At 37.7% G+C, this 27928-nt stretch overlaps 1 protein-coding gene across 1 annotated transcript; it reads left to right on the top strand.

The window, feature by feature from the left end:
• The first annotated feature begins 6 nt into the window (after positions 1–6).
• On the top strand, positions 7–26987 carry CREBL2 (cAMP responsive element binding protein like 2). Its single transcript, XM_021001600.2, has 4 exons — positions 7–82; positions 19004–19201; positions 23749–23893; positions 24654–26987. Exons 1-4 carry the CDS (start codon positions 68–70, stop codon positions 24656–24658), a joined length of 363 nt encoding a protein of 120 aa, XP_020857259.1. The 5' UTR covers positions 7–67; the 3' UTR covers positions 24659–26987.
• The last annotated feature ends 941 nt before the right edge of the window (positions 26988–27928 follow it).

The raw sequence follows: 27928 nt of genomic DNA, 5'->3' as shown, positions 1-27928 counted from the left end.
CGGGGGCGGAGCCGGGCGGGCGGGCGGGCGGGCGAGGCTGTGAGGCCGGGCCTGAGAGCCTGCGGACATGGATGACAGCAAGGTAAGCCCTGGCCCAGGCCAGCCGCGGCTGCCGACCCTGCTCGGCTGATCGTCGAGGGCCACCCGGAGGCGTGGGGAGCTCTGCCCGGGGCAGTAAACGCCTCCGGCCGGCGGGATACACTTTTGAATTTCGTCCAGGGGTGGCGAGGAGTTTGGGGGGCACAGCCCTCCGAAGGCTCCTCTCCTCGGGAGTTAGCCTTCACCCCAGGGCCAGCCCAGGTCTGTTTGTCCACCCCTGGCCTTTTCCTTTTCTTTATTCACCTAGGTGAAAAATTAGCCCTCTTGTCTCTTGTTGGCTCCCATCCCTCTTAATTGGGGGGTGCTCACTCACTAGGTGACTGCAGTAATTTCCTTGGACTTCTCGGCCCTAGGTCAGGTTGTATCTTATTGTCTCCCATTCCTCTTAGTTTGGGAATCCTTAACTGGATTAATTTCCTTTGATTAGTGTGCCCTAGGCAAACTCTCCCCCTTTTCTTTGCTCAAAATCCCTTTAGGGTGAAACCACTTCTACCCCTGAAAGGTCTTCTTATGGCCAGGACAGCCTTGCCTCTCTACTTTCTTCTTTCCATGAGATCCTGAAATTTGGTCTCCTCTAGAGATCTTTAGCAAGACCAGCTAGTCACCACACTGTTTAGAGTCCTGGGCTCGGAATCAGGAAGACTCATATTCATGAGTTCAAATCTAGCCTCAGACAGTTACTAGCTGTGTGACCCTGAGCAAAGTTACTTAACCCTGTTTGCCTCAATTCCTCATCTGTAAAATGAGCTGGAAAAGGAAATAGCAAACCACTCCAGTATCTTTGCCAATAAAACCCCAAATGGGGTCACAAACAGACATGACTGAATCTTGCTGGGCAACTTTCATGTCCTACTTTCCTCTTATTAATTTCTCTCTTATTCAGGGTATTTACTCTGGTACTACTTTTGTAGCTAATGCTATCATATTGAATTCATACACCAAAATGTCCTGTGACTATTTTTGTCTATACTTGTTAGTATGAGGGTAGCTTATATAGCAAATTTCCTAAGGATAAGATACTATTCCCATTTAAATGTTGGGAAACTCATCCTCATGAATAAGAAGGAATTAGACATTTCTAAAACTGGCTTTTTTGAAGTAGAAATCAGGCCTTCCAAATGCTTCTCTGGTGACTAGCCGCTTTACGTCATCTGTTCCTCTGTCATATCTCAATTGTTTTCCTCATCTTTTCTCCCATTAGAGCTTTTCTGATGTGGAGGTGTATCTGTTGTTACATACATACAAAGGTAGGGTGGTAAGAATTACCTTAGTTCTGTGATGGTTTAGCCTGGTCGTGTCATCATCTCTCTTTCAGGAGATAGGTAAGGTATGTTTCATCTTCAGTCCTCTGGACTGATCATTGCATTGATCAGAGTTGTAAAGTCTTTCAGAATTTTTGGTTTTTTTTTTTATAGTGCTTTGTCATTGTAGAAATTATTCTCCCAATTCTGTTTATTTCACTCTTCTTCATTTCATAAGCTTGTTTCCAATTTCCTCTGAAACTTCCTTTAAGAAAGTGACTCTGAAATTGTTCATTTCATCTTTTCTTATGGTACAGCAATATCCCATTACATTCATATACCATAATTTGTTTAGTCATTCTCTAGTAGGTGGATTTTCCCCTTTAGTTTCTAGGGTTTTTTTGTCACTACAAAAAGAGCTGCCATAAATATGATTGTACATTTGAGTCCTTTTCTTCTTTCTTTGATCTTTTTGGGGTATAGATCTGGTGGTGGTATAGCTGGGTCAAAGGGTCAGAGTTTAGTGATTTTTGGAGTATAGCTCCAAATTACTTGCCAGAATGACTGGAATACTTCACAATTATCCAGTGCATCACTGTGCTTATTTTCCTGCAGCCCTTTCAACATTTGACATTTTCTTCTTTTGTCATCCTTGTCAATCTGATGGGTTTCAGGTCAAATCTCAGAAATGTTTTAATTTGCTTTTGTCTAATTATTAGTGCTCTGAAGCAGTTTTATATGGTTGTTGGTAGCCTGGATTTCTTCCTGTGAAAGCGGCCTGCTTATATCCCTTAACCATTTGTCATTGAGGAATGGCTTTTAGTCTTAAATTTGAATCAGTTCCCCACCTATTTCCCTTCTAATTTTAACTGCATTCTGGTTTTCCACAAAAGCAACTTTCCTCTTAATAAACAGGTATTTATTAAGTGTCTGCCGTGGCTCAGGCACTATGTTTAAACATTATTGACAAAGACAAAAAAATGAAACTGTTCTGCTCTCAAAGAGCTTACATGGTATGTGAGAAATAAGGGTACACATAAGTAGACACAAAGTAAATTCAAGTTAATTTTAGGGTTGGAGAGATAGCAAGTATTGCATCGTAAGTGATGGTTAAGATGAGCTTTGAAAGAAGCTAAGCATTCTAAGGGGCAGTTAGGTGGCCTAGTGGGTAGAGTGGTGGGCCTGGAGTCAGGAAGGCCTGAGTTCAAATGTGACCTCAGACACTAGTTGTATGTCCCTGGGCAAGTCACTTAACCCTGTTTGACTCAGTTTCCTCATCTGTAAAATAAGCTGGAGAGGGAAATTGCTAACCGTTGTAGTATCTTTGCCAAGATAATACTCCCTCAAGATACTCCCCCTCAAAAAAAAGGATGTCATGAAGAGTTGGACAAAACTGAAAATGACTAAACAATAGCAAAGGATTCTAAGAGATGAAAGAGAGGAAAAAATGCCTTTCAGGCATGAGGGTCAGCCAGTGCAAAGGCATAGAGACTGGAGATGGACTGTTATTGAAGATAGAATGCCGTGTATGAAGATAAGCAAATAGATTAGTTTGGCTGGAGCATAGTATATGTGAAGGAGAGAAATATGTAATAATCGTGAAAAGGCAGATTGATGTCGTGTTATGAAGGACTTTAAATGCCAAACAGAGGGGTTTGTATTTGATCTGAGAGGCAATCAGGAATCACTGGAGTTGTTTGTTTGTTCTGTTATTTTCTAGCTCATTTGCTTTAGGAATATCACTTTGGTGGTGTTCTGTGGGATATGTATTGGTGAAGGAAGAGACTGGAGGCAGGAGACCAAAGAGAAGTCTATTATTTCAGTAGTTCAGGTGAGAAGTGACAAGGGAAGGTGGTTATGGTATTTGAGTTAGAGATGCTTTGGAGGTAGAATTGATAAGACTTGGCATCTATATGTGGAGTGAGGGGGGAGAGAAGAGCTGAAGATGATGTTGAGGTTGTAAACTCGAGTGTTGGTAAGAATGGTAATGCCCTTCATAGAATAGGGTAGTTAGGAAGAAGGGCAGATTTTGGTGGAAAGATGATGATTTCCATTACAACATGCTGAGTTTGAGATGCCTATTGGATGTACAGTTTGAAATGTATAATAGACAGTTGGTGATACAGGACTGGAGCTCAGGAGAGAGAGAAGAATCAGATATATATTTTGGAGTCATCTGCATGGAGATTATAATTGAATTGACAGGATCACCAAAAAAGGAGACTACGTAAAGAAATTAGAAGGCCCAAGACAGAGCCTTGGGGTGTACCCTAAGTTATGGGATAAGTGCCTCAGGCATATTAAGCTTTTATAATAAATGCTTGTTGAAGGGAAGTAATTTTTTAAAAAAGTAGGAGGCTAGATGAGTTATGGAAAGATAGGCACATTTAATGCGCTTTTGGTAGAAATGTGAATTGGTTCAACAGTTGTGGAAAGTAATTTACTAAGAAAGTGACTCAAATTATATACCCTTTGACCCAGAGATTCTACTGCTATTCATATGTCCTCAGGAGGTCAGTTATTAAAAAGAAAGAAACAAAAGGTACTCTGTACATTAAAATATTTGTAGTAGCAAAGAATTGAAAACAAAGCCATTTCCTAGCAATTAGGGAATGGATAAGCAAGGTGTAGTCCCTGAATGCAGTGGAACATTATTGCACTGTTAGAAAATGATCAATGTGATGAATATAAGAAGCATAAGAAAACATATGAACTGATGAAAAGAAAAATAAGCAGAACTAGGGAAATAAATACTCATTTGATTGGTCCAGCAAATGATATTAACAAGGAGTGGCCCGACTGGTAGGAGGAGAACCAAGAGAAAGCAGTGTCATTAAAAACCTTGAGAAGAGACAGAGAGTATCCAGGAGAAAAGAGGAAATAGAGGCAGCAGCCATTTCTAGGAATTTGATTGATAAAGGGGGGAGAATCATAGGAAGGGAGGTATATAATAGGGTCAAGTGAGGGATTTGTGTAGGCAGCAGGGAAGGAGCAAGTAAAGGATCAGTCAATCATACTTTTTAAAAGCCCTACTATGTGCCAGACTCTGTGCTGAGTAAGTAATGGAATATAAAGAAATGCTAAAAACAGTCTCTGCTGTCAAGGAACTGTCTAATAGAGGAAACAACATGCAAACAACTGTGTACAAACAAGATATTTAAAGGATAAATTGGGGTGGTCACAGAGAAAAGGTGCTAGGATTGCAGAGATGGGGAAAGACTTCTTGCAGAAAGTGGGATTTTAGCTGAGACTTGAAGGGAAAGTTAGGGGGTAGAAATGAGGAGGGAAAGAATTCCAGGTATGGGGAATAGCTGGTGAAAACTCTTGGAGTTGGGAGATGGGAGTATAAGGTGAGAGGAACAGCAAGGAGGCCAGCATTACTACATGGCAAAGTAAGTGAAGGTAAATAAGGTGTAAGAAGACCGGAAAGATAGGAAGGGATCAGGTTATAAAGGGCTTTAAAAGCCAGATGGAGCACCTGGAGTTGGAACAAGTAGAAACAAGTAGAGGGGCTGGCCTTGACAAGAAAAGCCCTCTCTTCACCAGAAACTGAAGTAAAGGAGAAGAGAATGTGGAATAATGTTTAGAAGTTTTGAATTGAAAATCATGAGAAAAGGTGGAGCTCTGGGTGAATGGCCTAATTTTCTTCACTGAGTATGAAGCTGAAGTTCTCTGCTGAGGTGGGGGGAGGGAGGGTCATGTGGGACTCTTGAGAAGAGAAAAGTAAATTTTTGAACTCTGTGGGATTTGAACTCTGTGGGAATCTTGAACTGAATGTCCCATAGGTAACTCAAACTCAAAATCCACCCTTCTTCTAAACTTCCCTATTATTGTTGAAGGCACCTCCATCTTTCCAGTCACCCAGGCTTGCAGTCTCATCCTCATTCTTACCACATGTCCAGTCTTTTGCCAAGTTTTGTCATTTCTGCCTTCACAACATTTCTTGTATCTGTCTCCTTCTCTCCACTTATACAACTGCCACCTTGAAGTAGGCCCTCACCTCTCAGGTCTGGACTGTTGTTCTGCTTGGTCTTCCTGCCTCAATTCTCCCTACTCATCTGCCAGAGTGGTCTTCTTAGGGGTCATGCTGGTAGCAAAATGAACAGTCATTCATTCTTTTTTATTTTAAGTTTTAAAATTTATTTTAAACTTAAGTACAAAAAGAAAAAAAATTGTCATGTACACAGCAGAACAGAAGAGAGGATTCAATATAAAGCAATAAATTTCCATTTCAAGAAAACCTATATAATAAATGCTACACATTGTTTTCAGAGCTGTCCAACTTTTCTTTGCTTCCTTATAGGTTTTCTTTTGTACCCTTTTGCTGTACCCTTTCTACTTTATTTTTTCCCTTCCTTCCCTCTGCCTCCCAAAGCAGTGTGGATATATGCACATATGTGTGTATGTATATATGTATACATACACATATGCACAGATGTCCATAATCTAGGACTGTATGTTATACATGTGGGTCCTTTTCCCATTTTTATGATCACTTTGGGATACAGACCTAGTAATGGTATTGCTGGATCAAAGGGTATGCACAATTTTATAGCCCTTTGGGTATAGTTCCAAATTGTTCTCCATAATGGTTGAATTAGTTCACGACTCCACCAACAATGTGTTGGTATTCCAATTTTCCCACCTTTCCATTTATCATTTTCCTTTTTTTGGTTATATTAGCCAATCTGATAAGTGTAATGTTTTAATTTGCATTTCTCTAATCTATAAGCACTGTAGTTCTATAGCTCTCAGATCTGCCCTTTTCTTTGTATAATTTATGCAGATTGTTTTAGAGCATTAGAGCTGAAAGAGACTTTGGAAATCCCTTAGTCTGACCCTCCTTTCCTTTTACATAAGACTTGTCCAAAGTCATAAAGTGGCAATATTGACATGTGTACCCCTTCTCCTCCAAAGTCTATATATATTATTCAAATTGAGTCTCACAACCACTTGCTGAGGAAAGTACTTACAGGTATTATTCCCATTTTGTAGATGAGGAAATTGAGGTTCAGATAGGTTATGTGATATGCGCAGGGTCATGGCTAGCAAGTGCCAGAGGCAGGATTTGATGCCATGACTTCATGATTTCCAAGTCCAGCCCTTTATCTCCTCTGTTACCTCTTTGAAAAGATAATAGTAGGAAGGAAAAAAGAAAGAAGAATGACACAACTAGGAAGGGAGAGAAATGTATGTGTGGGTAGTATCATTGGTATTATTTGCATATAAAGAATGCAACTATGAGCCATCATTAGTGAAGTGGATATTTTGAATTATTTTTCTAGTAGTGCACTGGTCTATATTCACTTTCTTACTGCTACTCTCACTCCATCCCCCTCACTTCTCATAACAGCCTGTATTTTTGAGAGAGGTGGGTAGAGTTGCAGTCTGTAACCAATGAACAGAATAGAGCTAAGTGCTCCACACAGGGATTCACTGTGGCTTTGGCTTTATTAGCACATTACTTTGATTGACTGACTTACCCAGCTACAGATAATAAACTGATTGATTCCCAGTAGCAACACCAACAGAACAAAGCTGATAGGCACAAGCTTGGATAAACTTGGCAGAAAGTTGGGTGACAGGATTAGAAGTTTGGACCAGGACAGACTTTAGGTATTTACTTGTTATGACATCACTCACTTGACACAGATACTTTGTAGTATTGTTAACTTTTCATTTGTTAGGTCTTATTTTCCCAACTTTAGGGAAACTAAATATTCTTCAGTTATTTTTCACTGAAGGGGCCATGATGTAATTCCAAGAGTTGGGCTTATATAAATCAGTTGTATAGCTTCCTTAGTTCATGAAACTAGAAGTGGAATGCTGGAGATTATGCATAGCCCCAAACTGCTTCTCTCAGAACATGCAAGTGTACTAATACATGTTTTAAGAAAATCCACTTTGCGGAGAAAACTGGGAAAGAATTTTTACAACTAGTGTCTCTGATAAGGGCCTCATTTCTAAAATATATAGAGAACTAAGTCAAATTTATAAGAATACAAGTCATCCCCCAATTGATAAATGGTCAAAGGATATGAACTGGCAGTTTTTAGAGGAAGAAATTAAAGTTATCCATAGTCATATGAAAAGATGATCTAAATCACTGTTGATTAGAGAGGAATGCAAATCAGAACGACTCTGAGGAGCCACATCACATCTATCAGATTGGCTAACATGACAAAATGGGAAATGATAAATGTTGGAGATGTGGGAAAATTGGAACACTAATGTGTTGTTGGTGGAGTTATGTATGAACTTATCCAACCATTCTGGAGAGCTTGGAACTATGCCCAAAGGGTTATAAAAATGTTCATAGCCTTTGATGCAGCAATACCACTTCTGGGTCTGTATCCCAAAGAGATCATAAAAATGGGAAAAGAACCCACATGTACAAAGATATTTATAGCAGCTCTTTCTGTGGTGCCAAAGTATTGGAAATTCAGGGGATGCTCATCAGTTGGGGAATGGCTGAACAAGTTGTGCTATATGAATGTAATGGAATACTGTTGTGCTATAAGAAATGATGAGCAGGCAGACTTGTATGGACTTATGCTGAGTGAAGTGAGCAGAACGTGAAGAACGTTGTACACAGTAACAGCCACCTTATGTGATGACTAACTTTGATAGAGTTAGTTCTTCTCAGCAATGCAAGGACTAAGACATCTCCAAAAGTCTCATGATGGAAAATGCTATCCACATCCAGAGAAAGAACTGTGGAATCTGAATGCAGATTAAAACATACTATTTACTTTTTTTTCCTTCTGTTTTGTTTCTTCTTGCTTGTGGTTCCTCCTGTGGGTTCTAATTCTTCTTTACAACATGACTAATATGAAAATATGTTTAATTGGAATGTATATGTAGAGCTTATATCAGATTGTATGCCGACTTGGGGAGGGAGGTGGAGAAGGAGGGGGAGAAAATTTAAAACCCAAAAGCTTATGGAAGTGATTGCTGAAAACTAAAAATAAACTAATTAATTAAAAAAAAAAAGAAAAAAGAAAAAGAGAAAATCTACTTCCCCTTACCTACCATGTCTGCAATACAAAATTTACATATCTAGTATCTGGAGGTCAGGAATCACATGCAAAAACTTTTGTCATTATTATATTATATAAGTCTTGACTTTCACTCTCATACTGCTCCTCTTCTTCAGTATTCTAGATGTCATCCAGCCACAGTCTAAGGTCTGCTAATGGTCTATCATTTGCCTAGTTTGCCAGGTTTAGGGCATCATATTATAGATTAGGGCCCAGCCCTACCTTTCACAGGAGAGGATGAACATAGGACCATCTTTGGTTGCAGTCTAGTAATGGTGGCCTTTTATCTCCTTCTGATTTCCCCTTTGTAACACAAAGATATAAAGTTGATTGAGGAGTACAAAGACTGATTTTTGGCATGTTTGTAGTCATTGTAAAAAAAAAGTACTAGACTTGGAGTCAGAGTAAGGTTCAAATTTGGTCTCTAGCACTTAATAGCCAAATCATTCTGGTCAAGTTACTTAATTTCTTTGAGTCTTGGCTTTCTCTTCTGTAAAATGAGAATCATAATAGGTATAGTGCCTGCTTCATTGGGTTATTATTTGGAAAACTTTAAAGCATAATATAAATTAGTCATTGTCATCACATATCTGTCCTCCAATCATTATGCAGCAAAATTGTGCCAAAGTTTAGGTCTCTTGGTGTTCTCATGTTGCCTCCTGGCTATGCACCACCTCCACAAAAAACAAACAGAAACCACCAAGTTTCCTCCTTGGGGTTGTACTTCATCCTCTAGATCTTTCCTGCCCTTTCCATCCTAGCTGTATCATCTGTACTGTATATCATCTCCACAGACTTCTGTTCTTGCTTTCTAGGTAAAAGCCAGTTAATCTAAATTCATCCTTACCAGTGGGTACCAATGTATTGATAGTCTTTCTTCTTGCCAAGTAACATGTGCATTTCAATAGGCACCATCCTGGAGGTAGTTCCTAACTTAAAAGATTGACTCTAGACCAAGAGTTCTTAGCTAGGTTCTGTGAACTTATGTTTTTTAAAAAAAATATTTTGATAACTATATTTCAATATAATTGACTTTCTTTACAATCCTATTTATTTTATTTTATGTACTTAAAAACATTGTGAGAAGTGACCCACAGGTTTAACCAGACCACCAAAGACGTCTGTGATGCAAAAAAAAGTTAAGAATCCCTGCCCTGGAGTATGGCAGCTAGTGGAGGAAATACTTGTCAGGAAATCAAATTAAATTCATTCACTTGCCCGATTGACTGGAAACTCCAGAAAAAAAGTTGCTTTAGAAACATTTAACCTTTCTCCGAGGATGTATGCTCATAACAAAATATCACTATTCTTAACCTTGTAACATCAATTTTCTCAGGCATCTTCTGCAGTTTGCCAACCTGAAAGAATGATAGGCAGCATGAGTGCAAAGCATAATGGAAGCCAGTGGAGGAAATGTTTCTCATGAAAACAGTTTAAATCTAAATTCATTTAGTTGGCTCTGGGTGCTAGTGAGGGGAGTGGTTAGCATAGAAGGCATAGGAGATAGAGGTAGAGTACTATATTTGTTGTCAGTAAGATCTTCAAGTACTTGCCTCTGACAGCTGTGTGGCCATGACAGATTACTCACCCTTTTGCTGCACCAGGCAAATCATAGAATCATGTAGATCTAGAGCTGAAAGGGACTGATATTTTAGAGATCTTCTAGTCCACCACCTCTTTTCACAAATTAGTAAATGGGCTTAAAGAGGTTAAATGATCTGACCCTAAGATCATGCCAGGATAGATATGGGAAAGCTGGAATTATGTAAGATTCTAGTTACTGAAAAATTACAGGAGAGAGCTTCCACACTAGAATGCCCTTACACTGATAAAAATCACAATTCAGGACTAAAGGAAATGACTCCAAGAAGTCAGACGTTTAAAAAAAAAGAAGAGATTGTATCTTATCTAAATTGTATGTTGTATGATGCCAACCCTAAGGAAAGCAGGAGTACAGAAAAGGGAAATGCCATTGGGAAGGGAAGACTTCTTAGAAGAGAAGTTGATCTTTAGAGGCAACTAGGTGGTGCAGTGGATAGAGCACTGGCCCTGAAGTCAGGGGGACCTGAGGTCAAATCTGGCCTCAGAACAAACACTTGACACTTCCTAGCTGTGTGACCCTGGGCAAGTCACTTAACCCCAATTGCCTAAAAAAGAGAGGGAGAGAGGGAGGGGAGAGAGAGAGAGAGAGAGAGAGAGAGAGAGAGAGAGAGAGAGAGAGAGAGAGAGAGGGAGAGAGAGAGGGAGAGAGACAGAGAGAAGTTGATCTTTAACTGGGCTTTGAAAGAAGTATAGGATTTGCATTGTTGAGGAAAGGGAGGAGAACATTTAGAGTACTGGGGAGAGTAAGGAAAAGGAGAACAAAGCATGAGTAAAGATGTAGAGGTAGGAATAAGGATAGTGAGTATGTCTTGGAGACTAGCTGGATTGAATCTCAGAATACTTGTTAGAGAAGAAAGGGAGGGCTTGGGGCTGGACAGGGAGCCTCAACTGTTACAATGATACATTTGGACTTGATTCAATAAGCAATGGGGAAACTATTATAAGTTCTTAAATAAGAGTTACATAATCAAAGAATTGTTATAAGAAGGTTAATCTGGTAGCAATATATGGGATGAATTAGAGTAAGGAGGAATCTGGAGGCAGAGAGACCAATTAGAAAAGTAACGTAAGTGTGTCTGTATTAGAGTGGGAACAGGGGAAACAGAGAGGAAGGGATGAATTTGAGAGATTATAATTAACAAGACTTAAATGAGCATGGGGGAGTCACAATGTTAAAGCAACCTTCAAGGGTTGATTTAAATGTCATTTAAATTTAATCATATTTTATGATGGTAAGCTAATTAATTTTCCAAGTGACTTGAATTAATACATGTCATTTTTCTTTGTCTGGCCTGCATATTTTTTCATCTCTGGCAAAGAACAGATATAATCATTGTTACTACCTGTGATCCTCTTTGCTACTTTTTTGAACTTGATCTTTTTATACTACTAGTAACTATTTTGCCAAGTGAGGCTTGCCCTCTCTCTCCCTCTCTCCATTCCTTCCTTCCTTTCTTTTTTTCTGAAAGTAGCTTTGATTTGCAGTTTTTGTGTCCTCTGCTATGACAACAGAGACAGACTAAGCAAAGAAAAACAGAAATAGACAAGAAGCACAAAGAACTAAGCAAAGATTTTCCTTTGTTTAAGGTTATGTAGTTGGCAACAAGAGGGATACACACTGACAGAGCAAGAGCTTGTTTTTTAGTGTAGAGTTAGAGTTGCAGAATCCTAAAGCTGTGGTCCTGATCACTTTTTGTACAGATCACTTCCATGTTCTTTTTGTCTCCCCTCTAAAAAATGGTCACCATGAAACTTGTGTTTGGGGGTTTTTTTTTGGTGGGGGGGAGGGATAGGCAGTGGGGTTAAGTGACTTGCCCAGAGTCACACCGCTAGTAAGTGTCAGGTATCTGAGGTTGTATTTGAACTCAGGTCCTCCTGACTCCAGGGCTGGTGCTCTATCCACTGCGCCACCTGGCTGCCCCCATGAAACTTGTTTTAAGTGAGCTTTTAGATCCTTGGCTGAAGGATATTTTTAAGATTTAAAGTGGTAAACCTTTGTTTTTGAAGCATGTATTTGGGATAGGCATAATGAATTGGACAGTGAGTTGAGTACAGATTTAAATAGGAGCAAGAGAGCAGTCTGGATTGAATGTGGAAAGCTGCACAGTTCTTACAATTCAAAAATGTCCCTAGCACAAAGACCCATCTTCTCATCATGGATACTGTCAAGGTAATACTATAGGGTTGTTAATGGTGGAATGCCACAGTCTCTTAGGAATCGAGTTTTAGGTAGTCCAAAGGGCAGTAGAAAGATACATTATGACTACGAGTTGGCCATAGTATATTTACAGTGAAGAGCTCTACTCCAGAAGTGACAAAGGTTATAATTGAGAAAATGTATGAAGATGAAAAAATGAGGTGGGTTGATTGGACATATGAAAGTGAGGAATAACAGATGGACAGTCTCAGTGCTTCAGTGGTACACAGGAAGTATGAAAATATGTAGAAGAAAATCTCCAGCAAAAAATAAATTAGGGCAAGGCTTGCTGAGGAATCCAAGCTTAGAACTGGAGGAAGAACTTACAGAGGGACCTAGAGGAGTGGAACTTAGAGGATAAGTGTCCCAAAAGGAGCCAGAGTCTGAATTGTGGTTGCCATGTCCCTTGGTACCTTCTCTGATGGGGAGCATGGCTAACCTTGAGTGAGATAATACATGTTAACAGTGTATCAAAATTTCCAGACTATGAGTCAAATATATGAGAATATGAGTCATTCCCCAATTGATAAATGGTCAAAGGATATGAAAAAGCAGTTTTCAGAAGAAGAAATTAAAGCTATTTATAGTCATATGAAAAAAATGCTCTAAATCACTATTGATTAGAGAAGTACAAATTAAAGCAACTCTGACATATCACCTCACACATACCAGATTGGCTAATACAACAGAAAAGCAAAATGACAAATGTTTGAAGGGGATGTGGAAAAATTGGGACACTAATGCATTGTGGGTGGAGTTGTGAACTGATCCATCTATTCTGGAAAGCAAATTGGAACTATGCCCAAAGGGGTAGGAAACTGCACATCCCCTTTGACCCAGCAATACCACTACTAGGTCTGTATCCTAAAGAGATAAAAAAGAAAAAAAAGAAAAGGATCTATATGTACGAAAATATAGCCGCTCTTTTTGTGGTGGCAAAGAATTGGAAATCAAAGGGATGCCCATCAGTTTGGGAATGAGTAAACAAGTTGTGGTATATGAATGTAATAGAATACTATTTTGCTATAAGAAATGGTGGGCAGGATGGTTTCAGAAAAAACAAAAACAAAAACCGGGCTTCTATGAACTGATGTGAAGTGAAGTGAACAGAACCAGAAGAATATTGTACAGAGTTAACAGCAATATTGTATGATGATCAGCTGTGAATGACTTAGCTATACTCAGCAAAACAGTGATCAAAGACGATTTTAAAGGACTTATGGAGAAAAATGCTGTCTACCTTCAGAGAAAGAAGTGATGGAGTCTGAATGTGGATTTAAGCACACTTTTTAAAAAACTTTATTTTATGGTTTTTGGTCTGTTTTCTTTTGCAACATAGTTAATATGAAGCTATGTTTTGCATGACTGTGCAGGAATGAGGGTATACAAATTGTCTTTTCAAAGAGGTCCTTCCTGAGCTCCCAAGGATGACCTGTTGAACTCCATGGCATCTAGTTTTGATTGACTCTAGCACACATCAGATTTCCGTAAAACTTTCCTAGAGTTTACTCTACAAATTTTATTTTATCCAGTTATTTTGGTTTGGGATCACAATATGAATTATTCTGGTTTAACTCTTGTAGGATAGTGATGAAGAGCAGTGACCAGGCTGGAAAACAGGAAAGATTTTCATATCTTTGTCAGTATATATTAGATTTTTAGATAGATTTTTAAAAATTTCATTGAAACTTGTCTTCTTTAGGACTAGGAAACACATAATGTGATCATTTACCTCTGAATAGAGAAAGGACTACTTCCTTAAGTATTTTGTCCTTCACTTCTTGACTTGTACCATCTCCTTTTAATCTGTTTTCATTTTACTGGCAGAGGGGAAAGAACTTGTTTAAAGATGAAATTTGTACCTCCTCTGGAACAGAAGTTCTTAACCTGGGGCCCATGAACTGATTGCGTCTTTATTTTTACTAACCTTTGTCTGTCTGTGTAATCCTGTATATTTTATTTTGTGTAATTAAAAAAACATTCTGATAAGGGATCCATAGGCTTCTCCAGATGTCCAAAGTAGGCTATAACACAAAAAAAGCCAGCCTGGAGCAGTAGAAGTAGTTCCTGCTTTAGCTGCCTTATATAACTCCTTTAGAGAGCTGGCTGCCATGAGAATTCATCTTTACGGCACCAGCAACAGAAGAGAAAAGGGAAATTCTCCCTGTGGGAGGAGAACTATCTACTAAGTCACACACCCTAGGCTGATTTTCCCCTAAAAAGGCAATGAAATCATCCTTAATTGGTCCAGAATACTAAGTCTTGAGTTGTTGGTATAGCTTCCAAGTCACATCCTAAGACATAAAAAGTTCAGTGCAGAAGGAAATGGGGCTTCTCAGACTTGATGGACTCCCTGTTGCTGTGCAGTCAGAATACCTTTCTGACTGGGCACCATGGCAAATGAGAAGATACAAGGATCTGTTTTGCTCTTAAACCAAAGCTGTACCTTTCCTGATATATTTTCTGTGCTTCTACTGTAAACTTATTCTTGTTAAATTTCATTTAAAAAGATGAAACTCCTTATGATTTGTTTTTTGCCTTGCCAATTCACATAGATGCACCACTAAAGGGAAGGCTCTTCTTAACTTTCTACTTCCTGAGACATCTTGTCTTTCTTTTCAGGGCTTGAGACCCAGGAAGATCAAGTTGTTCTTCCTTTGCTGATTATAATAGAAAACTGTAGTCCTAGTGACATAAGTAATAGAAAGTTCTTAGAAATCGGCTTAGAAAGTTCTTAGAAATAAATGTTAAAAACTAGTTGATCCTCAGGAATGAAGGTATCTATCATTAGATTACAACTTGCATTCTGTTCTCATGTGCTGAATTTTATGTTTTCCTGTGTATTTGTCACATTTTGCAATTAAGAAGTAAAGCCATTGAGCAATATGTGACATCCTTCAAAAAAAACCTTTATTGTTTCATTATCCTGATAGAGGCAGAATGGCAAAATAGAGTGCTGAAGTTAGAGTCAGGAGGATCTTGATCCAAATCTCATCCCAGGTACCACCAATAACTGTGTGACCTTGAACAAGTCACCTACATTCTCTTGAGCTTCTCTGGCTTCCTTCAAGTCCCAACTAAAATCCAGTCTTTTACAGGAACCCTTTACCAACCCCTCTTAATTTTAGTGTTTTCCCTCTTTTAATCATTTCTTATTTATATTGTGTATTGTACATTTATATTGTATTTTTGCATGCTTGTTGTCTCTCATTAGATTGTAAGCCTCTTGAGAGCAAGGGCTATTTCCCCCTCTTCATTTATATCTCCAGAGCTTAGCACAGTGTCTGGCACATGATAGCCACTTAAGAAATGTTTATTGACTGACTGACAGTGACATTGAAATATCCTGGTGTTTTCTTTGTCTGTGTGGCAGTGATTGGGCAAAATAATTAAATATATCATCCCAGTATTTGAGAAACTATGATGTAGAATGACATATCATTAGTTTTTAAACTTTAAAAAATTTTTAAATTACTTATTGTTAAAAGAATTTTCATGTGCTTGTATTTTTTATTCTTTTTTTTATACAAAAGTCACCTGATTTTTGTCCATAGAGAAGCTGTTAGAATCTCAAGACATCAGGAACCAGTTCTTGTTTATTTCATTGATTCACTGTACAATCTTGAACCAGACACTTAACTTTTCAACGTCTCTGTTTCTCCATCTGTAGAGTCTAATTGATCTCATTTTGTGGTATAATTAGTTGTTTTTAAAAAGCCTAAATTACTTCCGATAAACCGGGCTTGAAATTAGTCCTAGGTTCGTTGAAGTGGGACATTAACCTTAACCTGGAGGAATGACAGGCCTCTTCATTTTTTTTTCTAGATAATAGCTTTAATTCTCCACTTTTTTGGTTTGTTTTTATGAGAGGAAAAGCAACGAATATATTGGTCTTCATTTTACCCTGCCACTTAATAGTATTTTATTTTTTCCAATTACACATAAAGATAGTTTTCAACATTCACTTTTATAAGATTTTGAGTTCCAAATTTTTTTCTTCCTCTCTTCCCTCACCATCTGCAAGATGGTGAGCAATCTGATACAGGCTATACATGTACAATTGTATTAGACATATTTCTACATTAGTCATATTGTGAAAGAAGAATTAGAACAAAAGGGGAAAACCACAAGAAAAAAAAAAAGAGAAAATAGAATGCTTTGATCTGCATTCAGATTCCATAGTTCTTTCTCTGGATGTGGATAGCATTTTCCATCATGAGTCTTTTGGAATTGTCTTAGATCATTATATTGCTGAGAAGAGCTAAGTCTATCAAAGTTGGTCATCATACCGTGTTGTTGTGTACAATGTACTGTGTACAATGTTCTGGTTCTGCTCACTTGACTCAGCATCAGTCCATATAAGTCTTTCCAAGTTTTTCTGAAATCTGCCTGCTCATCATTTCTTAAAGCATTACATTCATATATATACCACAGCTGGTTCAGCCATTCCTCAATTGATGGGTATCCCCTCCCTCTTCAATTTTAAGAATCATTCTTTTAAAAACACCAGTGCAACTGCCAACCACTAACCCATTCCTTTTCTATTTGTTTAGCCATTCCACAACTGAATGGCATCTGCTTTGTTTCCAGTTCCTTGCTACTACAAAAAGTTTTGCTATAAATATTTTGGTGTATATGAGATCTTTCTGTGACCTTCTTGCTATATGTGCCTAGCAATGGGATCATTGAATCAAAGGATATAGATATTAGAGTTAATTTTTTTTAGCATAATTCCGGTTGATTTCCAGATGGTTTGGACCAATTCACAGGTAGGAGGCTATTGTGATAGCCTAGGTGAGAGAAGTTATGAGGACCTGAACTGGTTAATTTAAGGACTCTCTTTTGTAGCCGTTCCCTATGTCATCTTGACTAGAAGTCCCCATTTTTCAACTTTGCACCAATTTTCCAGTCACCTAAAATGTGGCCAGGAAGATAATTGGAAGATCTGGGGATTTTGTATATGTAGAACATCTGGATTTATAGGAGACATTGGGCAGGCTGTCATGGTATCCTTATGGACCCTATCTACTAGGAGATGTGTAGTAGTTTTAGCATGTTGTTCTGCCCTTGACCCATTCCTCCCCAGAATTTTTATCTATCACTTGGATGACTATATAGATGGCATAATTAACAAATTTGTAGCTGATTGAAATCTAGAAAGGGTTAAGTAATGCTTTGGGTGACAAAATTCCAAAAAGATTCTGGTATTTTGGGATGATAGACTAAAGTAAAAAGATATGAAATATTAGAGGCATAAATGTAAAGTCTTGAACTTAGTTCCAGTATAATTTTATGATTTAATTTTTTTGTATGAAAAAATTTGAGTTTTAATTGGCTAAAATCTTTGTTGGAGTTATTAGTGTGATGTGATTTGAAAAAAAAAACACCAAAAAACCCAAATGTAATCTTAGGTTGCATGAATAAGAATGTACTGTAGTGGCCAGAACAACAGTGGTTACAGCCCTATAACACTCCGTGCTGTGCAGTGTCATATTATGTCTCAGGTGCCACATTTTCTAAAGGACGCTAACAAGGATGTTGGGTGATCAGGATTATTGTGACCATTTTATGCCATGGAAAGCAAGGAATCATTAAAGAAATTGCAGATTTTAACCTGGAAATGAGAAGACCTTAATGAGGACATGCTAGCTATGAGTACTTATTTGAAGGGCTATTACGAGGAAGAGGGATTACATTTATTTTCTGTGGCTTTTTAGAGGATAAAACTAGAACTAATGGATGCAAATTACAAGGGAATAAAGTTGAACTTGCTATAAGGAAAAAATTCCTACTAATGCTATCCAAAAATAAAATGGGTTACCTCATACAATAGTGAGTTCTACATCAATGGAGTTCAGACCAAGACTGAATGACCAGTTGTCAGGGGTGTTATAGAGGGTACTCATGCAACTGGTATGTAGGTAGACTAGATGATTTATGGTCTGTTACAACTCTTGTGATTTTGTGATTCCATGCTTATGAATGGCAGGACAGGTAAGGTCTCTCTGGAACCTGGGAATTGTAGGGAAAACTCTGAACCTGTAGAAATTATCTAGGCTTCTGTCTCTGGCACTAAAAAAGAACAGCGTTATCTGAAACATTTGTGACTTCCTGTTGATACCTTTGAACTTGAATAGGTTTGAAGAGTAGCAACAGCAGCCAAATACCTAGGTAAGCTAGTCTTTCTTAAAAAAAATTGATAACTTCCATGAAAAAAGTTACATTTTATTTTTTTATTTTTATTTACTTTTTTTTAGGCAATTGGGGTTAAGTGACTTGCCCAGGGTCACACAGCTAGTAAGTGTCAAGTGTTTGGTCTGAGGCTGGATTTGAACTCAGGTCCTCCTGACTTCAGGGCCGGTGCTCTATCCACTGCACCACCTAGCTGCTCCAAAAAGTTATGTTTTAATAATATCAAAGTCTTTATTTTTTTTTTGTCCCCTTCTATTTCTTAAGGAGAAAAAAATCATTTAAAAAAAGTCTGTGTCAGGCTCCCATCCACAGTTCATTTGATAGGATTTTGCTTCCTTGATTTTTTTAACCTATCCCTTACTATTATTTTTAAAGTGTCCTTTTTGCCAATGTGCAATATTAGTCATAGGACTGGTAATGGAGAGGCAGCTAGGTGGTGCAGTGGATAGAGTACTGGCCCTGGAGTCATAAGGACCAGAGTTCAAATCTGGCCTCAGACACGAGCTGTGTGACTCTGGGCAAGTCACTTAACCTCAAATGCCATCCCCCCCCCCAAAAAAAAGACTGGTAATAGTTTACATCCTAATCCTATTGATAAGGAAATGCTTGATATTTTTTCTTTCTTCTTGAAGGTAGTTGGAGGCAAAGTAAAGAAACCAGGTAAACGTGGTCGGAAGCCAGCCAAAATTGACTTGAAGGCAAAGCTTGAGAGAAGCCGGCAGAGTGCAAGAGAATGTAGGGCCAGAAAGAAGCTGAGATATCAATATCTGGAAGAATTGGTGTCTAGTCGGGAGAGAGCAATCTGTGGTCTCAGAGAAGAACTGGAAATGGTAAGGCATTTCTATTTTGTTCATTTTAGTTTTATTTCTAATCCAATGACTGTCTCCATTCACTTAGCAAAAGAGCAACAAATTTAATTTATGACAGAGAAGAAGATTTGTTAGATACTATATAGTATAGATTAGTGCTGTCATACTTAAATAGAAATGGATTCCTGTGGCTTCCTATCAACTTAGAAAACCACAAATTAACATTACCTGTGTTTTATTGTATTTTCATTTTTTCCCAATTACATTTTAATCTGGTTTGGCCCACACTAGAAAGTTTTGCAAGCTATAAGGTTGACTCTGGTGTAGCCTTACTAGCCAGACATCCTCTGGGGTATAATAATTTGTGGGGAGGCAGAGTAATAGTACTTCATGTTTAGGTAGCCCTTTGTTTATTGGAACTTTTCTTTGTAACAATTTTGTGAGGTTGGTAGTGGAAGAGGTAAATAATGTAGCTTGGTTGAAGTACTGGATTTGTATAGGGATCCCAAAAATGGCTTATTCAAGTAGAGAGAATATAAGGTTAGTTGATTGTGAATGCCAAGCTGAGGAACTTGAACTTAATATATAGGGTGAATCACTATACTGGCATATTAATGTCCTACTGAAAATTGTATGTCGGGAACATTTTTGTAGGCGCATTTTATAGTTTCTCTTTATCCTGCATGCATTTATTGATTACAGAACACCTTGTGAGATACTTGTGAGGTAGAAAGAAAAATAAATAAGAAATAGTCCTTGCTCTTGAGACCCTTATAGTATAGCCTAGGGGAGATAAGACCCTAAGCTATAATGCAAAAAAATAGATGGTGAGTATATGAACAAAACGTTGAGGGTAGAAATCTCTGGAAGACAGGTCAAGGAGAGATATTTAAGAATCATTATCTCCTTGAAAACTATGACAAGAAAAAAAGAAAGGCTTGGACACTCTGTTTCAAGAAATCATAAATAGCGGCAGCTAGATGGCGCAGTGGATAGAGCACTGGCCCCGAAGTCAGGAGGGCCTAAGTTCAAATCTGGTCTCAGACCAAACACTTGACATTTACTAGCTATGTGACCCTGGGCAAGTCACTTAACCCGAATTGCCTAAAAATTTAAAAAAAAAAGAAAAAAAAAAAAGAAATCATAAATAACCTCCCAGCTTTATTAGAGCCAGAGGGTGAAGTGAAGAGGGGAAGAATCCGCCAATCACCTTCTAAAAGGAACTTCCAAAGGAAAAATTCAGGAATGTCATAGCCAAATCCAGACTTCTCAGGTCAAAGAAAAAAAATAGTACAAGTATCCAGAAAGAAGCAGTTCAAGCACCAAACGGTCTATAGTCGGGACCTCACAAGACCTGGCGCAACTACTTAAATTGAGAGGAAATTTTTGTATACAATATTCCTGATGTCAAAAGAGATAGACTTCCAACCAAGAATAACTTACCCTGAAAAACTGAGTACAGTTCTATGGGGGTGGGGGGGGGTGTTGGGGGGGAAGAGGCAGGAGGGAATAGATTTTTAATGGAATAGAACACTTTAAAGAATTTCTGATGAAAAAAAACAGATAGGAGTAGGAATATAGTTTGAAATATAAACACGAGTCCAAAGAAATCTAGAAAATTACATTTATTTGCATAATTAAAAAGAAATGTAATGCTAATGTTCAAATAAGGGGAAAAGGAACAAGTGTTCATTTAGAACCTTAATGTTTTTGAAGGCTACTAATGGAGTTAAATAAGAAAAATAAAGTTCCTGAGACTAGTTTGGTTCCATTCTGAGAGTTTGAAGAAGGGGAAGAGAAAGGATAGATGTGTAGAATGGAGGAAGAAGGAGTGAAACTTGCCTAGAATCAGTTACCTAAGTGGCAGAATGGGGATTTTCTTACATTTATATAATAGTGCTTTAATGTTTACAAAATGCTTTGCAAAATTTAATTTGATCCACATGGTAATCTTTTGTGGTAGGTATGCTATGTTATTTCCATTTTTTAAATGAGGGAACTGAAGCAGAGAGAGGTTAAATGAGTTGCTCTGGGTCACACAGCTAGTAGCTGCCTGAGACTGGATTCTAATCCATGTTTTACAGACTCTTAAATCCAGCTTTCTTTACTACAGTTCAGAGGTGTCAAACTCACAGGCAAAACTCCCAAGTGCTTGAATCAGATTAAAATGTAATTGGGAAATGTTTAACAAAATAAATAAAAATAAAACATGGATAATGTTAACTTGTGGTTTTCTAAATTAGTATGTGTTCTGCAGAGATCGATTACTTACTGATTTTGATACCACTGCTTCGAATACCACACTGCTTTGGCTTATGGACTTAAACATATAAATATATGTAAATGTTTGTGGTTGGCATAAAAACCTCCCTATTGATTCTCAATACATTTTGCTTTCTTCAGAACTTTTGTTAGGCAAAGTGTTGCCAGGTCTCTTTTACCTGTGGAGGAAAGGGGATTAGTCCTGTGGGAAATACTGTGCCCCATTCCTCTCAATATTATAGAAAGAAGATTCACCTCCCTGACTGTAGGAGAGGCTGGGACTCTATAAAGGTAGACATATGCTCCAAAGATATGTGATCTCATTGATTCATGAGTTCCCTCTAATGATGCAGAGCACAACACATCCTTACATGCCCATCTTGTGTAAGTCTTATCCATGTCCTCCCAAAAGTTCTCCCTAGGGGTCCACCCAATGTCTCGGAGGCTTTCCTTGCTTTCTTTTGCTATTGTGAGGGTACCACAGGAACCCTTCGACCGTCCACCTGTCATTCTCCATTCTTGCTACATAACCAGTCAATCTTTTCTTTCTGTCACGTAATTCCTTAATGATTTCTTTTACTCTTGTTTTTCTCCTGAGTTGTTTGTTGGTTATATATTGCAGACCATTCACACTCCTTTGCCTTCTCTATGATATTCATTTGAGTTCTCAATTTTCAACCTTCTTGACTTCCCTGCAGTTTTTGACACTCAATCACAGTTTTCTCCTTTATACTCTCTTTTCTCATGGTTTTGGTGACACTGCCCTCTCCTAGTTCTCCTGTCTGATCTTTCCTTCTCTGTCACACTTGCTAACCATAGGTCCCTCCCAAGGCTCTGTCCTGGATCTTATTTTCTTTTGTCCCTATGATATTTCACTCAGTGATCTCATCAACTTCCATGATTTCAATGATCATCTTTGTGTACATGACTCTTAGATCTGCTTGTCTATCTCCAGTTTCTCTCTCTGACTGTTGTTTTGCCTCCCCTTAACTCTTCACTGTCTTTCACCCCGCCCTCCATATCCAATCTATGTCAAGTACTGTTATTACTACTTAAAAAAATCAGTTTTATTTTCTTTTCAGTTCTGAATTCTCTCCCCTCCATCTACTTCTCCCCCACCCACTAAGAAAGCAAGAAAAATGAAACCTGTTACAAACATGTATAATCAAGCGAAATAAATTTCTGTATCAGCCAAGTTGGGGTAAAATGTACTTCAGTCTGCACCGAGTCCCACACCTCTCTTTCTCTGGGAATGGATAGCATGTTTTATCATGAGTCGTCTGGAACTGGTCCCATTGTATTTAGCAGAGTTCCTATGTTGCAAAGTTGTTTGTCTTTACAATGTTATTGTTGCTATATAAATTGTTCTGATTCTGCTCACTTCACTTTATATCAGTTCATACAAGTCTTCTCAGGTTTCTCTAAAACCATCCCCTTCGTCATTTCTTACAGCACAATAGCATTCCATCACATATGTATATGTAACTTGTTCAGCCATTCCCCAACTGATAGCCAGTTCTTCAGTTTCCAGTTCTTTGCTATCATGAAAAGAACTGCCATTGCTATTTATACTTCTTATACTTAGCCATTACTGTATATACTTTTTTTCTCTTCTCTGACGCAGCCATTACACTTATACAGGTCCTTGTCACTTCATTCCTGGACTATTGCAGTAGCCTGCTGGTTGGTCTCCCTTCTTTATCTTTCTCCCCTTCCAATCCATCCTCCACTCAGCTGTCAAATTGATCTTCCTAAAATACAGGTCTGATCATATCCCCTCCCTACCCCCACTCATTAAAATCCAATGGTTCCCTATTACTTCTCAGATCAAATACAAAGCCTTTTATAATCTGGTTCCCCCTAGTCACACTGGCCTCTTTGCTAGTCCTTGAACTCCATATTCTGAGTTTTTTCCTCTGGCTTTCCCCCACGTGTTTGTACTTTCTCTTTCCTTATCTCCAGCTCCTAGCTTCCTTAGCCTCCTTCAAGTCTCAGTTTAAGTTCCACCTTCTACATTAGGCCTTTCCCAGTCCATTTTAATCTTAGTGCTTTTATCTTTGACCTTAAATATAACTTTGAACCTCTTTTCTGTGCTTTTATTTACCCATTTGTAGTATAGTTACTGGTTTTATGTGTGGGACCCCTGCTCTTCTCCATGTAAGCTTCATAATGGCAAGGATTGTGTCATAATTTCTTGGTATATTTCCCATTTGGTTTCATTTCTCTGCACATAGAAAGTGCATGATAAATGTTTTGTGAATACGAGTTGACTGAATTTTACTTAAATATATTGTACATTATTTCAGTACAAGCAGTGGTGCATGGCAATGGATCAAGGAAAAATTCCCTCCGAAATAAAAGCTCTCCTAACTGGAGAGGAGCAGAGCAAATCTCAGCAGAACTCAAGCAGACATACCAAGGCTGTAAAAACAGAAGCTAATAACAATTCCTGTGAGTATATAGTGTTTGTTAAATTGATAATTGTTGAAGTGTTTTATGGTAGGTGTTTTATTTGTAGTCTGTCTCTCCCCAAACCAAAAGTTTAGATTAAAATGAAATTTTTATGTCATTTGTCATGATGAGCAAATGAAATGGCATGACTGTCTAAATATTAAAACGTGTTTTACCTGAGTGTTTAAAGAGCACCTGATACTCCTTATGGGGAAGCTTTTTAGTAGAAACCGTTGTCTTGTAGATAGGGGGTTTATGTCATTTTAGATATCTTCAGTGTGCTGCTTTGTCATATTGAAATTGTCTTCATTCCACCAGTTGCTGTAGGAGCTCTTGGATTAATAAAGGAAGAACATTATAAATAATCAATCTTTCACATTCCTTTTTTTAATCTGAAATTTTATTTTTATATGAAAAAAATTGGTTTTTCAATGACTGTTATTGATTAGGGAACATCTTAATTACAAATTAAATTGAAGAACAGTAAGTCAACCTACTACTCTTTGAATATATTTTTTAAAAATCATACAAACTTGGCCTTGGATTCAGGAGGACCTGAGTTCAGGTCCGGCCTCAGACACATAACACTTACTAGCTGTGTGACCCTGGGCAAATCACTTAACCCCATTGCCTAGCCAAAAAAAAAAAATCATACAAACTGTTTTGCATGTAGATGTTTAATTGAGGCAGAAAAGCAGATTATCACAAGTTTAAAGTTTGTTTTGCAATTCCTTTGGTATTAAAGTTTTTTTTCCCCCAGGGTGAAGATTGTTTCCATTTAAACTCATGAATCATTTGCTGAATTGAACATCCAGAATCACATGAAGAGTGGACAAGACTGGGCTTTGGAATTTAATTTGCTATCTACAGTTCAGTGGTCTGAACAACGTGCAGTTGTTGACCAAAATCTGTGATTGTACATGTTGAAGGCCTTGCTTTAACCTTCAACAACAGGAAAATTCAGAATATTCAGTCCTCTTTCATTTGATGTTGATAGCTACAGTAGATTTGCACATGATGTGATGCTTGGAAAAACCCATGTGGCATGGAGGACAGTAAGTTAAAAGACAGTAGTTTTGCACCTTAGCTCCATATGTTCTTTTCATTTAATTGTGTGTGTTGGTGTCACTTCATTTACTTTGTTTTTTGTATAGTCTTATTCAGAGAAACCAAATAGGCTGTTTGCTAAATTATAAGTTTTCAGCCTTTAAAATGGACCTGAACTTCTTTTATCAAATTTACTTGAGTGATTTGTAATATATATTTCCTGCAGGAACCACAGATTTGTTCTGTGCATCATTCCAGCATAAATTGTGCATATGTATTAACAATTATATGCATTTCTATTTTTGTAATCCATGATGATCTTTCTGTTATATTGTACCTATAGGGACAATCCATGTGAAAAGCTATTTGGGGAAGCTTCTCTTGGAAACTCTTGTAGCTGTTCTCCCCAACTGTATTTATAAACTATTGAAATTTCCCCATCTATATTAGCAAGTAAATTAATCAAATTTTAAAATTACTTTTCAGGTATTCAGATGCAGTGAACATTTTGTTATTGCTGAATATAGAGAGAAAGATATATATATATATAAAGAGAATGTAGACAGGTATATATAAACAGAGATATTCAAACACTTTTTTGTACACTCAACAAGCTTGGGAGACTGTTGTAGAGAAAATAGTTTAAAATTAGCTGCTGGTCCTTCGAGATCTTGTTTCTGCCTCAAGATCTGTAATAAAGTGATATACAGATTGCTTATAGCTCTAATGGCTGCCACAGTAATCAAAATACCAAGCTTCTCTCCTGACTTGAGACTAAAAGACATTGGGCCTGATTTGTGCTTCATTCTGAGAAAGGTACAATAGAAGGGTTGTATTTCTGTTCTTGTTCAAGCCAGATAGATACCTACCAGAGAGGAACTTATATCTTGTGTGTCCAAGACAAAACCAGAGCAAATGAGTACTTTGGTCCCATCCACCCCACAGCTTGGGGGAGCAGAGAGCAATTCTTCCACTGACCTTTGCCATTCATATCCAAGCCTACATTTGCACAAAGGTTTATTTTCCCCAAAAGAGGATTTGGTATAGTATGAGGAATCAGGCTTATGACAAAGTATAAAAATCTTTGAAAAATGTACTTGGTTTAAACAAATACGAGTAAGTACTAGACACAACTTAATATTTTTACTCCTGCTTCTGTGATGAGGTCCTTTATCATTGTCTCTTTCTTAGATAATTAGAAGTTGTGATCTCTTGCTACTAAACCAAAATTATATGTAATTGGTCCACTATTCCCTATCGATTGGCTTTTTCACCAAATGTCTGTTGTGAAATGTTATTTTAGGGAAGATAACATCTTTCTTTGAAAGGTGATGTGGACCATGATGGGGAGCACACAAGTGAATATATATCCTTCTTAGACTGTAAGGTATCCCCTCATCTGGCCTGAGAGCCTAACAACCTGGTATTCTTTGGAGTGCAAACTCAGGTTTGCCCCTTTGGTGTTATGTGACCACCAGTAGTAGACTGCTAGCTCAGCCTTCCCCTTTCCCCCTAATTTTTGTGTTTAGGAGCAATAAAGGGATGAAGAATATTTAATGTCTTAGAAACTGGATATGTTTTTGTTGTTTTTGGTTACTTGATCATACATGTTTTCCAAAATATCCTAAGACTTCGTTTACATTGTTTCTGGACCATTTTGAATACCGTCTAGGTAGTTATTGTAAATGTAAATATTCCAAAATGAAAATGGTTGTTCAATGGAATGTGCCTGTTATGCTTGAAATATTTCCTCCCTGGTAGTAATTCTGTATCATGTGGGGTCATTTGAGCTTTTGTTATAATATCTTTACAAGAGTTGATAATTTTACCCTCATGTAGAGGATATGGAATTGATATGAGTAAATTACAGTTTGTTGTGCTTATTTTATTCCCAGGACTTTCACTTTGGTCTTTGTGGACAAACAGATAAAACCAAGAGAAGGTGCCTTGGCTTTAAAAAGAAATGTTTTGAGTACTTTGGAGATTGTGCTGTCAGTGTATTTTGGTTACTTTAAAGCATGGTAATAAATGTCATTGATTAAAAGAACTGGAGCACTTCCTGTCCCATTTCAGTTAAAGAGCTTTTTTTGTTTACAGAAGTTCTAGCATTGCTCGTGTGGTTGAACAGCAAAAAGCAGAGAGAGAACACAAGATGATGAAAGAATCATTAGTTCTGAAATATTGCATGCTATGACACACATTGGATGAATAGCTACATTGGCACTTTTCTTTCCTATTTAAGAAAGATCTGAGGAAAAAATGTATTTTTACCAGGCTTTGGATTCTCAGTTAATTTCCTATAAAACTGCTGTACATCAAATCTATAGAGTATGATATTAAATGAGTTCTAAAAAGTGAAGCTTAGAATTGAGTCTAGTTGGCTAAAATATATCTTTCCATGGTATTTTATGCATAATCCCTATTTTATTGTAACAAAGTTATATCATTGTTCACCAACTTACTGATAGTATTTACCAGTGCCATCTTTAGCAACTGATCATCTTTCAATTATGATAGACCTGATTTGGCTTATTATAAGGGAGAATGTCTGGAATTTTAAGTGCAATAAAGGCAAAATGTTGTAAATAACATAATTGGTTCACAAGAAATCAGTTAGACATACGTATATTGCTTAAAAAGAAATATGACTTTTAAACCACATGGTATTTCTGGGACATTGAAGGAATTTTTATTTCTCTAAAGAGAATTGTACATTTATATTTTTTATTAAAAATAAAAAAGAGGTCTCAATTGCATGCTTCAAATTACTAAACTATTTCTGCTTAAATGTTTCTTTTGATAATATACATTATGTGGGTAGCTAAGTGGAGCAGTGGATTGAGTGCCAGGCCCGGATGCAGGAAGACTCATCTTCCTGAGTTCAAATCTAGCCTCAGACACTTACTAGCGGTGTGGCCCTGGGCAAGCCACTTCACTCTGTTTGCCTCAGTTCCTCATCTGTAAAATGAGCTGGAGAAGGAGATGGCA

The sequence above is a fragment of the Phascolarctos cinereus genome, unplaced genomic scaffold (genome assembly GCF_003287225.1).
Source record: "Phascolarctos cinereus isolate Bilbo 61053 unplaced genomic scaffold, phaCin_HiC Scaffold_1;HRSCAF=81, whole genome shotgun sequence".
Taxonomy (NCBI): domain Eukaryota; kingdom Metazoa; phylum Chordata; class Mammalia; order Diprotodontia; family Phascolarctidae; genus Phascolarctos; species Phascolarctos cinereus.
This window is presented reverse-complemented; position numbering and strand designations above follow the sequence as displayed.